At 44.9% G+C, this 12,904-nt stretch overlaps 1 protein-coding gene across 1 annotated transcript in view; it reads right to left on the bottom strand.

Moving 5' to 3' along the window:
- Positions 1-12,904, bottom strand: part of LOC140393799 (striatin-interacting protein 1 homolog) — a 118,243-nt gene that overhangs the window by 69,730 nt on the left and 35,609 nt on the right. The window contains exons 8-10 of the mRNA XM_072480245.1: positions 6,337-6,464; positions 5,553-5,735; positions 1,127-1,347 (exon numbers count right to left, since the gene is read on the bottom strand). Of these exons, the coding sequence (XP_072336346.1) occupies positions 1,127-1,347; positions 5,553-5,735; positions 6,337-6,464 (532 nt within the window). The remainder of the gene's footprint in view (positions 1-1,126; positions 1,348-5,552; positions 5,736-6,336; positions 6,465-12,904) is intronic.

Consider the following 12,904-nt stretch of genomic DNA (forward strand, 5'->3'; position numbering starts at 1 on the left):
GATAGAATTTTAGACTAGTACATCGAGAAAACAACTTGGGAATATGATACTTTAGATTTGATAATGTGCAATGAGAAGTGGTTAATTAATAATCTTGTTGTGCAGGGTGTTTTCAGAAACAGTGAAAATAGCATGACAGAATTCTTCAGTAGGATGAAAAGTGAAAGAAGTCCAATCTGAAACTAGGATCCCATATCGAAACAAAGGGAACCATGAAGATGTGAGACGCGAGTTGGCCAAGGGTTGGCTAAGAAGCGGAACTTCTACCTGAAGGTAGATAGGAAATGGCTAATATTTAAGGAACAAATGTATACATTGCAACAGTTATACATTTCTTCCTGGCACAAAAGCACACCAAAAGCAGCCCAACCATGGCTTACAATAGAAATAAAAGATAGTATTAGATCAAAAGAGTCATATAAAGTTGCTTGAAAATGTAGCAACTCTGAGGATTGGGAACAGTTCAGAATTCAGCAATGGAGGACCAAAAGATTGATAAGAGGGGAAAAAATAGAGTAAGTAATTAAAGTTGTAAATAACAGAAAAATGACTGTAAAAGTTTCCACCAGTATATAAAAAGATTAGTGAAGACAAATGTAGGTCCCTTATCGGTCAAAACAGGATCATTTATAAGAAGGATGTGGCAGGGCAATTAAACAACTGCCGTAGATTTGTTTTCATGGTGGAAGACACAAATAACTTCACAGAAACGTTAAGGAACCAAAGATCTAGTGAGGAGGAAATTAGTATTACTGAAAAAAATACTGGAGAAATCAATAAGACTGAAAGCCAATAGCTCCCCAGGGCCTGGTAAGCTAAATCCCAGGATGCTAAATTAGTGAATCCTTGGGTTGTCATCTTCTAGAATCTACAGAATTGAGAAGAATCAGAAGGAATCTCATTGAAATGTATAAAATTCTGACAGGGCTGGACATACTGGATATGGGATATTGTTTCTTCTGGCTGGGGGGTTGTTGGAAGGGGTCACAGTCTCAGGATAAGCTGTTTCGGACTGAGATGAGAAACCTCTACACCAAAAGATGGTGAACCTGTGGAATTCTTTGCCACACAAGCTGTGACAGTCTAAATAGACCCATCCAACAAATAATTAGCAGAAATTCCTCACCGTACTTTTGGTGCCCAAGGCAGTCCCTTTGGGAGTGATAATCGTTCGGTGGTTGGATGTGGAATGGGTGGTGGCAAAACCTCTTCCCTTTCCAAAGAAAATGGTTCTGCCTCAATAGAGTTGTCATTATCGTCGTTATCATCATCATCCTCACGAGGATCGTCTGTTTTATACGGATCTTTCTCATTATAAGCATCCAAGTTATCCTGTTTCATAAGTGCCTGTTTGAGGAATACAAGAACAAAATAAATTTTATGAACAGGAAAACATCAGTAGATACAACAGCCTGTTAAAACTTTGCCAAGCTAGCAGCTTATAATGGCTATCAGCATAGCGAGAGGCTATCAATATAAGACAGCCATCAACAAACACAACAGGAAATTCAGAAGAAACTTCTACACCCAAAGAATGGCAAGAATCTGGACTCACTACCACAGGGCGTGTTATTTTTATTCACTCTTATGGGACGTGAGAATCACTGGTGTTAGGAAAACAAAGGTAGTTTTAAGGGATTTATGTTTATATTGGTAAACTTTAGAGCTAAGGTATTGCTATAAGTGTGTTTGATTTAATGTTTTTGTGCCTGAAATGGTAAATCCTATAGATAGATTCATGCTGGACAAAGGTGTGGGGGTAGGTTTAAGTTCCAACTGTGTTTCTGTTGTGCCTAGAGAGGGCTACGGCGTGAAGAATAAATAGAACTAGCAGGGGTTGCTTAGCAACTGGAGGCCCGTGTAAGGATTAAAAAATAAGTTTTGGTTTTGGTTGAATTTGTTGGCAATTGGAGACAGGACATCAGGGGCGAAATTCTCCCCCAACGGCGCGATGTCCGCCGACTGGCGCCAAAGACGGCGCCAATCAGACGGGCATCGCGCCGGCCCAAAGGTGCGGAATGCTCCGCATCTTTGGCGGCCTAGCCCCAACATTGAGGGGCTAGGCCGACGGCGGAGGAATTTCCGCCCCGCCAGCTGGCGGAAATGGCGTTTGTTGCCCCGCCAGCTGGCGCGGAAATGCGGCGCATGCGCGGGAGCGTCAGCGGCCGCTGTCAGTTTCCCGGCGCATGCGCGGGAGCGTCAGCGGCCGCTGTCAGTTTCCCGCGCATGCGCAGTGGGGAGAGACTCTTCCGCCTCCACCATGGTGAAGGCTGTAGTGGAGGCGGAAGGGAAAGAGTGCCCCCACGGCACAGGCCCGCCCGCGGATCGGTGGGCCCCGATCGCGGGCCAGGCCACCGTGGGGGCATCCCCCGGGGTCAGATCGCCCCGCGCCCCCCCCCCCCCAGGACCCCGGAGCACGCCCACGCCGCCTGGTCCCGCCGGTAAATACCAGGCTTGATTTACGCCGGCGGGACAGGCAATTTCTGGGCGGGACTTTGGCCCATCCGGGCCGGAGAATCCAGCGGGGGGTCCCGCCAACCGGCACGGCCCGATTCCCGCCCCCGCCCAATCTCCGGTACCGGAGACTTCGGCGGGGGCAGGATTCACGGCGGCCAACGGCCATTCTCCGACCCGGCGGGGGGTCGGAGAATGACGCTCCAGGAGTGAATATCTCTCAATCCTGCCAGAAAACTGCACAGGATGGCTTCCTGAAGTACAAGTTATAATCCAGATAACCAGGTAATTGCGACAGAATGTCTCAGACGACTTAAGTTAAAAGAAGAGACCAATGTGTTTCACAAAATAATTGAAGGAGTGAACAAAGTTTTAAATTCCGAGTTAGAGAGACAATTAAAGTAACTAGATTTGCAGTGGGGCAGCAGATTTTAGAGGTAAGTGGGACGTTTGAAGCCACTGTCTGAGAATTCAGAATTGAAGCAATTGAGAACAGTTTGTACAGAAGTCAAGAACAAGAACAAAGAAATCCTAAAGGGGTTGATGTAAAATCCTGGACTGGATTCACTGTTAAAAGTAGAGCAGAAGCTTTGTTTGAAAGTGTAATTTGGAAAACTCGGTCTGAACTTCGGAATGGAAACCATTATTATCATTGATTATCATAGAATTTACAGTGCAGAAGGAGGCCATTCGGCCCATCGAGTCTGCACCGGCTCTTGGAAAGAGCACCCTACCCAAGGTATTTTTGGGAGTGCAGTTTGGAATTTCTCATGTTACAATCATCTAGGGAGATTCTGGGGAGAAATCCACGACACTGGGCATGATCTACCAACCGCATTGCGCTCTTGCTCGAGCGCAACTGGTAGATCCCAGGAGAGGCAATTAGGGCAATTTATCATGGCCAATCCACCTAACCTTCTTTGGACTGTGGGAGGAAACCGAAGCACCCGGAGGAAACCACGCAGACACGGGGAGAACGTGCAGACTACGCACAGACAGTGACCCAGCAGGGAATCGAACCTGGGACCCTGGCAATGTGAAGCCACAGTGCTAAACATTTGTGCTATCGTGCTGCCTCAGGTAGTGGTGTTCCCAGGCTCTTGTCCTTCCAGATGGTAGTGGTCGTGGGTTGGGAAGGTGCTGCTTAAGGCGCACTGGTGAGCTCCTGCAGTGCATCTTGTACATGATACACATGACTGCCACTGTTCGTCGGTGGTGGAGGAAGTGAATGTTTGTGGAAGAGGTGCCAATCAATGGGCTACATTGTTCTGGATGGTGTCGAGGAGTGTTATTGGAGCTGCGTTCATCCAGGCAAGTGGCGTGTATTCCATCACACTCCTGAATTCTGCCTTGTAGATGGTGGACAAGCTTTGGGGATTCAGGAGGTGAGTTATTCACCACAGGATTCCTAGCCTCTGACCTGCTGCTGTAGCCACAGTATATTTATAGCTAATCTAGTTGAGGCCAGGACAATGGTAATCCCCCCCCTCCAGAATGAAGATAGTGGGGGATTCAGCGATGGTAATGTCATTGAATGTCATGGGGCAACGGTTAGTCTCTCTCTTGTTGGAGATGTTCATTGCCTGGCACTTGTGTGGCGCAAATGTTACTTGGTACATGTTAGCCTAAGTCTGGATATTTCCCAGGACTTGCTGTATGGATATGGACTGCTTCAATATCGGAGTTGCAAATGGTGCTAAACATTGTGCAATCATCAGTCAACATCCTCACTTTTGACCTAATGATGGAAAAAAGGTCATTAATGAAGCAGCTGAAGATGGTTGTGCCTAGGATACAACCCTGAAGAACTCCTGCAGTGACAACCATCACATTCCCGACTCGTGCCTTGGGGAAATTACTTGACTCATAGGTTTGTGAATCTTTGGAATTTGCTGCTCCAAAGGGATGTGAATACTCCTTTATTCAATACACCTATGGGTGGGATAGCCAAATGTTTGGTCTCTCACGGAATCAATGGATATGGGGAATGGACGGGGAAGTGGAATTGAAGCCAAGATCATATCGAATAGCGGAGGAGGCTCAATGGGCCATGTGTTCTATTCCTGCTCCTATTTCTTGTGTTCTTGTAGACAGTGGACAAGCTTTGTCGAGTCCGGAGATGAGTGATGCACCTCTGAATCCTAGCCTCCGAGTTGCTCTTGTAACCACAACATTTACATGTTTGAAGTGAGTGGTGTGGATACATTTAAGGGGAAATTAGGTAACAAGGGTCAAAATATGTTTTCTTGAGAGCGACTTTTTTTTTTCTCTTGAGTTTGAGGGGTGACTTCTTGGTTTTTAGTGGCTCTTTTTTTCATTTCCACAAGAGGAGTTCAGCCCATTATTTTTCTTTAGTACCTTGGTATTTTCTCTCAAATTTGAATTCTAAATACAATTCCCGACTTACAATAATAAGCCAAGTTCAGATTCATCGCAAACTCCAACCAGTTAACACAACAAAATAGAAATTGCAGGTCTATAGAGGATCAGCATGGGTGCAAATCGACAAAACAAGTTTAACATAAGGAATGAGATTCAATGTTGTAATCGAATCAAGAATTTCAATAATAAGCTAACTGAGCTTCACTCAACTCAGATGATTGCTTCCCCGCTGCGCAGGATATAACATCCTTGCAACTTCTCAATTCTGGCGATTCTTTTTTTTGGAATAAATTTAGAGTACCCAATTGTTTTTTTCCAATTAAGGGTCAATTTAGCATGGCCAATCCACCTAACCAGCACATCTTTGGGTTGCGGGGGTGAAACCCACACAGACACAGGGAGAATGTGCAAACTCCACATGGACAGTGACCCAGGGCCGGGATTCGAACCCGGGTCCTCAGCGCCGCAGTCCCAGTGCTAACCACTGCACCACATGACGCCCTTAATTCTGGCAATTCTGATTTATTGAGCTTCTCAAGAAATTATTTTCTGAAAATTACAATTTGAAAGAAATTAGAAGGTTGGATTGATGTTTTACTGTAACAAAGCTATCTAGTTGCAAAATTGAAGTGCAAATTCAAGAGTCGACGCCAATACCGGTACAGCCACATCAATGACCAGTGACTGCTTTGGCAAAGGCAAGTAGTCACTCTCACCTTGTGTTCTCTACGAGCCCTTTTTTGCTGCTGCTCGATTAGGTCAGAGGCCGATGCCGGTGGTGAGGCAGCCCTCATGTTACGGATCACTTTGATGCTGTCTTCAGGAAGTGGCGGCAGGCCAAGTGCCTCACGTTTCTTCACTTTAAGAACCTGCAAGTCTTCAAAGCCTCCCAGCGACAGCTATTAAAGAGCCAAGTAAAACATCTAGTTAAGGGTCTCACCTGAAATATTACCCTTACACTTAAATGCAAACAGAAAGTTGTGTCAACACTTGCTGACTTAGGAATTTAAACATGAAGAATGTGGACTCTCACATACAGTTGGGATTTTGGAGCATTTAAAAACTTCAGGAATGTTAATCCCAATATCAGTTCTGTAATCACTGGCGTGGCTCTGAAACTTTGCTCAAGCGATCATTCTTCATGCATGTGCCAAAGGATGCTTAATTTTTAAGGGTAATACAGATGCCTTCAGTTTAGCAACCACCTGCCGGAGACTTTTCAGTGGGGATCGCCAGACAGGAGCCAGAATCATTAATATTCTCCCACTGTAGCTAGGATGCTGTGGCAAATATTAATATCCTTGCCAGTTGAGGAAACTCAAAGCAAACAGTGGAGCAAAGCCGGCATCTTTCTCAGACTTCACACAACAAGCTTTCCCTCTTGCCGAAACTGCTACCAAAGTTGACAATTTTTATTTTTAAAATGTTGAGGGTGAATAAACCTCTTTAAACAATAAGTACTTGTGATGAAAATGAACTTCGCATTTCATTGAAACTCACCAATACAGTTTTCCAAAGCAGCAAGAGAACCTTCTTCATGGGGAAATGAGGAGCATGGCCACTACAGAATTTAGTCACCATCCCAAACAGCATGACTGAAAATGGTTCATTGTTGTATAGGGATACACCTAAGAGAATTAAAAAAAGGGTACGTATAGTATATGCAATATTTTAGGAAATCGTTTTTTTTTTTAAAAAGAGAGGTAGGTTGGGAGCATGGAGGTGATCAGACTTTCATAGATTTAGTAAAAGTATGTTGGAAATGCACTGTTAAAAAGAGGCCATTGGGTTCACGCATATCTGAGACAGAAAATTGTTGGTTGCCACTGGAGCACATAGTCTAGGCAGACACTTCACTACAACCCCAAGAAATGCTGCTTTGTCCTTCAGAGAAGCTGTAAATGGATGGCCTGTCAGCCTGTTCCACAGGTTCAGTTTAACGATCCCACTTAAGTGAATAGCAGCACGAATTTCTCCCGACATCCGAAGCACCATTCTTCTCTTAGCAACGGGGAAAAACAGATGAACTAATGATTCGTCCAACTGTAGTTTGTGGAACTTTCTCCATGTAAAACAATTCCCAGCTTTCCCAAGTTCAATGGTTTAATTGGGAAAAAAATGATTCCCTGGCAGTATCAAAACGAAGAGCAGGGTGACCTCGAGGGCAGTTGCTACATAATCCATCATCACTTTGTATCCATCATTACTCTGCTTGCCAGAAATCCAGACGTGGATGAGCTATAATTTGTGAGGCACGTCATATTTCTATGACTATTACTTATGACTTGGGCCACAAATATCACACCAGGTCATGATTCTATCCTCAGACAGAAGCAGATCATTTGCAACCTTGATGTCCTGTTCGAACCACAATCCTCTGGTCCTACATATCTATCCTAGATCTTCTCCAGCATACTTTCACTTCTGAAGCATCACTCATCTGTGGAGGACCAATGGTATTTGGTCATTCAAGCACACAAATCACTTCAAGCTTCTGAGGAAGCCAAACACTAATGAAATGCCGGTATAGGACGAAAATACAAATGGATGTGCGCTCCAGCTGTAACACAAGGTGCAAATGCAGATCTTGGAGGGGCTGCAGTACATATTCATTGAAACTGTGGCGCAGGAATAAAAGTATATGGACAGACCGCATCAATTTGACCTTTATTCCGTTAAGTTTAGAAGTTTAAGGAGTGAACCAATTGAGGTGTCTAAAATTATGAAAAGATTTGCTGAATTAGAGGAGAAGAAATCATGGGCTGCATTCTCTGTTTTTGAGACTATGTCCCTACGCTGTCATAAAAACTGTGGACTTTCACGCCAGAAAAATTGGCGTGAAAGGGCCACATATTCCTTGCCCTGCAGAGGGCTAGCAGGGACCTGCCATAAAACTAGCAGCTTTTGCTGCAGATCCGGGCCCCCGCACTTCCGGGTCGGAGACCACGCATGCGCACAGCGGCGGCCTCCAGTGGCCGCGCCGTGCTCCATGGCGGACTCCAAGCGTGGAGCTGGACATCAATAGACCCCCCGATCGGCTGCGCACCAGATCCTGACCGCCCGCCCAAACATTGCCTGTACAGATATAAGCCCCCCCCCCCCCCGCCCCCACTCTCCGATCGGCCCGCCTCCAGACCAGGGCGGCCGCAGACGGAGTTCACAGCCACCACTAGTTTCCCAACCGGCAAGACCATGAGTGGTCCACGCCGTCGGGACTTCGGCCGGTCGGGGCCGGAGAATGGCGGAGCAGATCTCCAGCAATGGCCCCAGGTAGGTGCTACGCGGCACGGTGTACTCAGAGCCGCTTTCCGGAGTCGGCAGAATTGGGGAACCGCCGCCGGTCCCAATTCCGTGCAGGGAAATGAATTCTCCGTCCTGGCACAAGCTGCGATTTCGGCTTAGGGGTGCAGAGAATCCAGACCCATTTCTTCCAGTGGGAGGATTTGCCATGCTAAATTAGCCCTCAATGTCCAAAGATATGCAAGTTAGGTGGGGTTATGGGGATAGGGTAGGGAAGTGGGCCTTGGTAGGGTGCTCTTTTAGAGGGTCGGTGCAGACTTGTGCAGACTTGCGAACAGTCTAGGGGCTGTTTAGCACAGGGCTAAATCGCTGGTTTTTAAAGCAGACCAAGGCAGGCCAGCAGCACGGTTCAATTCCCAAAAAAAAATCCTCCCCGAACAGGCGCCGGAATGTGGCGACTAGGGGCTTTTCACAATAACTTCATTGAAGCCTACTTGTGACAATAAGCGATTTTCATTTCACTTAATGAGCCAAATGACTTCCTTCTGTACTGTAGGGATTCTATGGTTAAATAGGTATAATCTTAAAATTAGAGGCAGACCATTCAAGAATAAAATCAGACTGCACTTTTCTACAAAGGAAAGTGGAAATTGGAAATCCTTACCCCAAAAGGCTGTTACTGCTGGCGGGAGGGTGAAGTTGATCTCCCGAGCCCTGTGAGACCGAGTGACAGAATTATGTTCAGCAAAAGGTATGAAAGGATGTGGATCCAGGACGGCTAACTTAAACTGAAGTAAAGATCAGACATGATTTAATTGAACAACAGAGCAAACTCCTAAATTCTACCTCTACACAAACTCCATCCAACTGCTACTGAAACCCTCATTGCTCTGGTCACCTTAAGACTCAACTACTCAATGCGCTCTTGGCCAACTTCTTGTCCTCCATTAACATATAAATAAAACAGGAGGTTAAAAAAAACCTCAGTTCACCCAAAAGTCTGCTACCAAAACTTATTTTATATCAAGGTCTGCTTATCCACGACAAATGATCTCTAAAGCTGCGCATCTGAAAATCCATACAGAAGCCCCACAAGTTATCCCCTGTAAGTTACCACACGTCCACAGCCATGCAAAAAAAAAAATTAAGCATGCCGCACACTTAAATTAGCTGCATGCACCAGAAAGAAAATTAGAGGATGCAATACCCATAAATCTTTGCCCTTGGTGGCTTTCATTACTATCACACACGTCAAGTCTAAAATTCACATCCTTTGTTTCAATCCCTTCATGACCTTGCATCTCCTTATCTCCCCTGCCCTATGAGTCGTACCCCTTTGAGCTCACGTTTCTCTAAATCGGGCCTCCTCAGCATTTCTCCTCCACCTCAACACTTCACGCATTCCTTCAGCCATCTGGGCTACCACTGGAATTGTCTCCCTATATGCTTTCACCTCCCTGTTGATCATCAGGTTGTCTTTAAACCTATGCTTGTTAATTAAGCTTTCAATCATCCAGCCGACCATCACCCCTGCTTTGACTTTGGGGAGCAATATATTTCACTGAACCCAAAACGTCTACACAGACCCCAATTATTAACAGCTATGCATAAATACTGGCATTTTCAATTTTTTCTCAACATTTTAGTATATTTTCAAATAATGCCTGGAAACTAAACTAACTGACAGCAGGATTAAATCAACACTGGCAGAAATTTATTCAAATCCAATACTAGGGCCAAAAAAATATACGGTAGTCACAAATAAATCCAATGAGGAATTCAGGGGAAATCTCTTTATCCAGAGAGTGATTAAAATGTGGAACTCACTACCAGAGGGAATAATTGAAGCTAATAGCAGGTATGCACTTAAAAAAAGCTAGAAAACCACTGACTTAAAAAGGAATATAAGAATAAACTGACAGGGTTAGGTAAAGTATGATGGGAGGATGACTCATGTAGGGCATAAATGGCAATGACCTGCTGGTCTAAATGGCCTATTTCTGTTCCGCATTACAAAATCACAACTCAGAATTGTTACTGTGCAGAAGGCAGCCACTTGACCCATCCTGTCTATATCGGCTCCGCAAATGAGCATTATGGTTTTGTGCCATTCACCTGCCTTTTCCCCATACCCCTGCACAGTGTTTCTATGCAAGTAATCATCTAATGCCCTCCTGAATGCCTCGATTGAACTTGTCTCCACCACACTTCCAGGCAGTGCATTCCAGACCCGAACCACTCATGTCATAAGAGTTTCACAGCACAAAAAGAGGCCCTTGGGCCCATCATGCCTGCGCCAACCATCAAAGACCTATCTATTCTAATCCCATTTACCAGTACTTGGTCTGTAGCCTTTTATGCTATGGCGTTTCAAGTGCTCATCCAAATGCTTAGTCAGAGATATACAGTGCAGAAAGAGGCCCTTTCGCCCATGGTGTCTGCGCCGGCCAAGCTCCTATCTATTTGAATACTATTTTCAAGCACTTTGTATTCTATGGAACATTGTGAGAGTTCCTGCCGCCACAACCCTTTCAGGCAGTGAGTTCCAGATTCCAACCACCCTCTGGGACAAAAGCTTTTCCTCAGATCCTCTCGAAATCTCCTGCCACTTACCTTAAATCTATGCCTCCTGGTTATTGACCCCTCTACAACGGAGAATGTTCCTTCCGATCTACCCTATGTCCCTCATAATTTTGTACACCTTGATCATATCCCTCCCAGCCTTCTCTGCTTGAAGGAAAACAGACCCAGCCTAACCAGCCTCTCTCTTCATTGCTGAAACGCTCCAGTCTAGGCAACTTCCTGATGAATCTCCTGTGCACCCTCTCGTGCAATCACATCCTTCTTATAGTGTGGCGACCAGAACTTCACAACAGTACTCCAGCTGTGGCCTAACGAGTGTTTTCGACAGCTCCATCATAACCTCCCTCCTTAGCCAATAAAGGTAAATATCCCTTATACCTTCTGAACCCTCCCTTCTTAGCTAATAAAGGCACATATCCCTTATACCTTCTGAACCATCTTATTTACCTGTCCTGCGACCTACAGAGATCTATAGACATGGGCCCCAAGGTCCTTCTGGTCTTCTGTGCTTTTTAGCTTACCTTCCATTGTGTATTCCCTTGCCTTGTAACTCCTCCCAAAATGCATCACCTCACACTTTTCAGGTTCATTTACATTTGCCATTGTTCTGCCCATCTGACCAGCACATCTATATTGACCTATAATTTAAGGCTTTCCTGCTTGTTATTTACCACACCACCACTTTTTGTGTCATCTTGTGAACTTAATGAACATATCGCCTACTTTCACATCTAGATTTTTCTCGCATCACATTTGCTTCTTTTGCAAATCACTTTCAATCTGTTCCCTCTCGTTCTCGATCCTTTTACGAGCGGGAACACTTTCTCCCTATCTACTCTCTCCAGCCTGCTCTTGATTTTGAATGTCTCTATCAAATATAATTATAGAAATCCTACACTATAGAAAGGCGCCATTCGGCCCATCGAGTGTGCACTGACCCTCCGAAAGAACACCCTACCTAGGCCCAATCCCCTGCCCTATCCCCGTAACCCCACCTAACCTGCATACGAAGGGGTAAATTAGCATCGCCAATCCACCTAAACAGCACATCTTTGGACTGTGGGAGGAAACCCACGCTGACACAGGAAGAACGTGCAAACTCCAAGGCCAGAATTGAACCCTGGCCCCTGGTGCTGTGAGGCAGCAGTGTTAACCACTGTGCCACCCCTCTTAGCCTTATTCTCTCCAAGCAGAACAGTCCCAACCTCTCCAATCTATCCTCAACACTGAAGTTTCCCATCCCCGGAACCATTCTTTTAAACCTTTTCCCCACTCTCTCCAATGCCTTCATATTCTTCCTATAGACAACACCCAAAACTACACACATCGTTCCAGCGGAGGTCCAATTAGTATCTTGTACAAGTTTGGAATAATTTCCTACTCTATGCCCCTATTAATAAAGCCCAAAATACTATATGCGTTATGAACTGCTCTCTCCACCTGTCCCGCCAACTGAGCTATGCACATATACACCCAGGACCCTCTGTTCCAGCACCCCCTTAAGAATTTTACCCCTTATTTTATATTGTCTCTCCACGTTCTTCTACCAAAATGCATCACCTCACACTTTTCCACATTGAACTTCACATGCCACATTATCTGTCCACTCCACCAACTTGTCTAAGTCCTTTTGAAGTTCTAAACTGTCCTCTTCAGTTTACAATACTTCCAAGTTTTGAGTCACCTGTAAACTTTGAAACTGTCCCCTGCACATCAAGATCTAAATTATTGTTATATATAAAGAAAAGGAAGGATCCCAATATCAATTCCAATGTCAATTCCAGGGGAACGCCATTACAAATCTTCCTCCATCCTGAAAAATATCCATTGACCATCACTTTCTGCTTCCTATTATTCAGCCAAATTTGAACCCACGTTGGTACTGTCTCTTTTATTCCATAGCTATAATTTTTCTGACAAATCTGTTGTGTGACACTCTATTCAATGTCTTCTGAAAGTTCATGTACACTACATCAACAACATTGCCCTCATCGACCCTTTATGTTACCTCCTCATAAAACTCCAGCCATTAGTTAAACACAATCTTCCCTTGCTGGCTCTTCCTAATCAACCCACATTTTTCCATGTGACTACTAATTCTATCTCAAATAATTGTTTCTAGAAGCTTGTCCACCACAGATGTTAAACTAACTGGCCTATAATTGAAGGAGCTATTCTGACAAACTCTCTTGAACAAGGGCGTAACGTTTGCAATTCTCCAGTCTTTTGGCACCTCCCGAGTCTA

This window comes from Scyliorhinus torazame, chromosome 17 (genome assembly GCF_047496885.1).
Source record: "Scyliorhinus torazame isolate Kashiwa2021f chromosome 17, sScyTor2.1, whole genome shotgun sequence".
In the NCBI taxonomy this organism is placed as follows: Eukaryota; Metazoa; Chordata; class Chondrichthyes; order Carcharhiniformes; family Scyliorhinidae; genus Scyliorhinus; species Scyliorhinus torazame.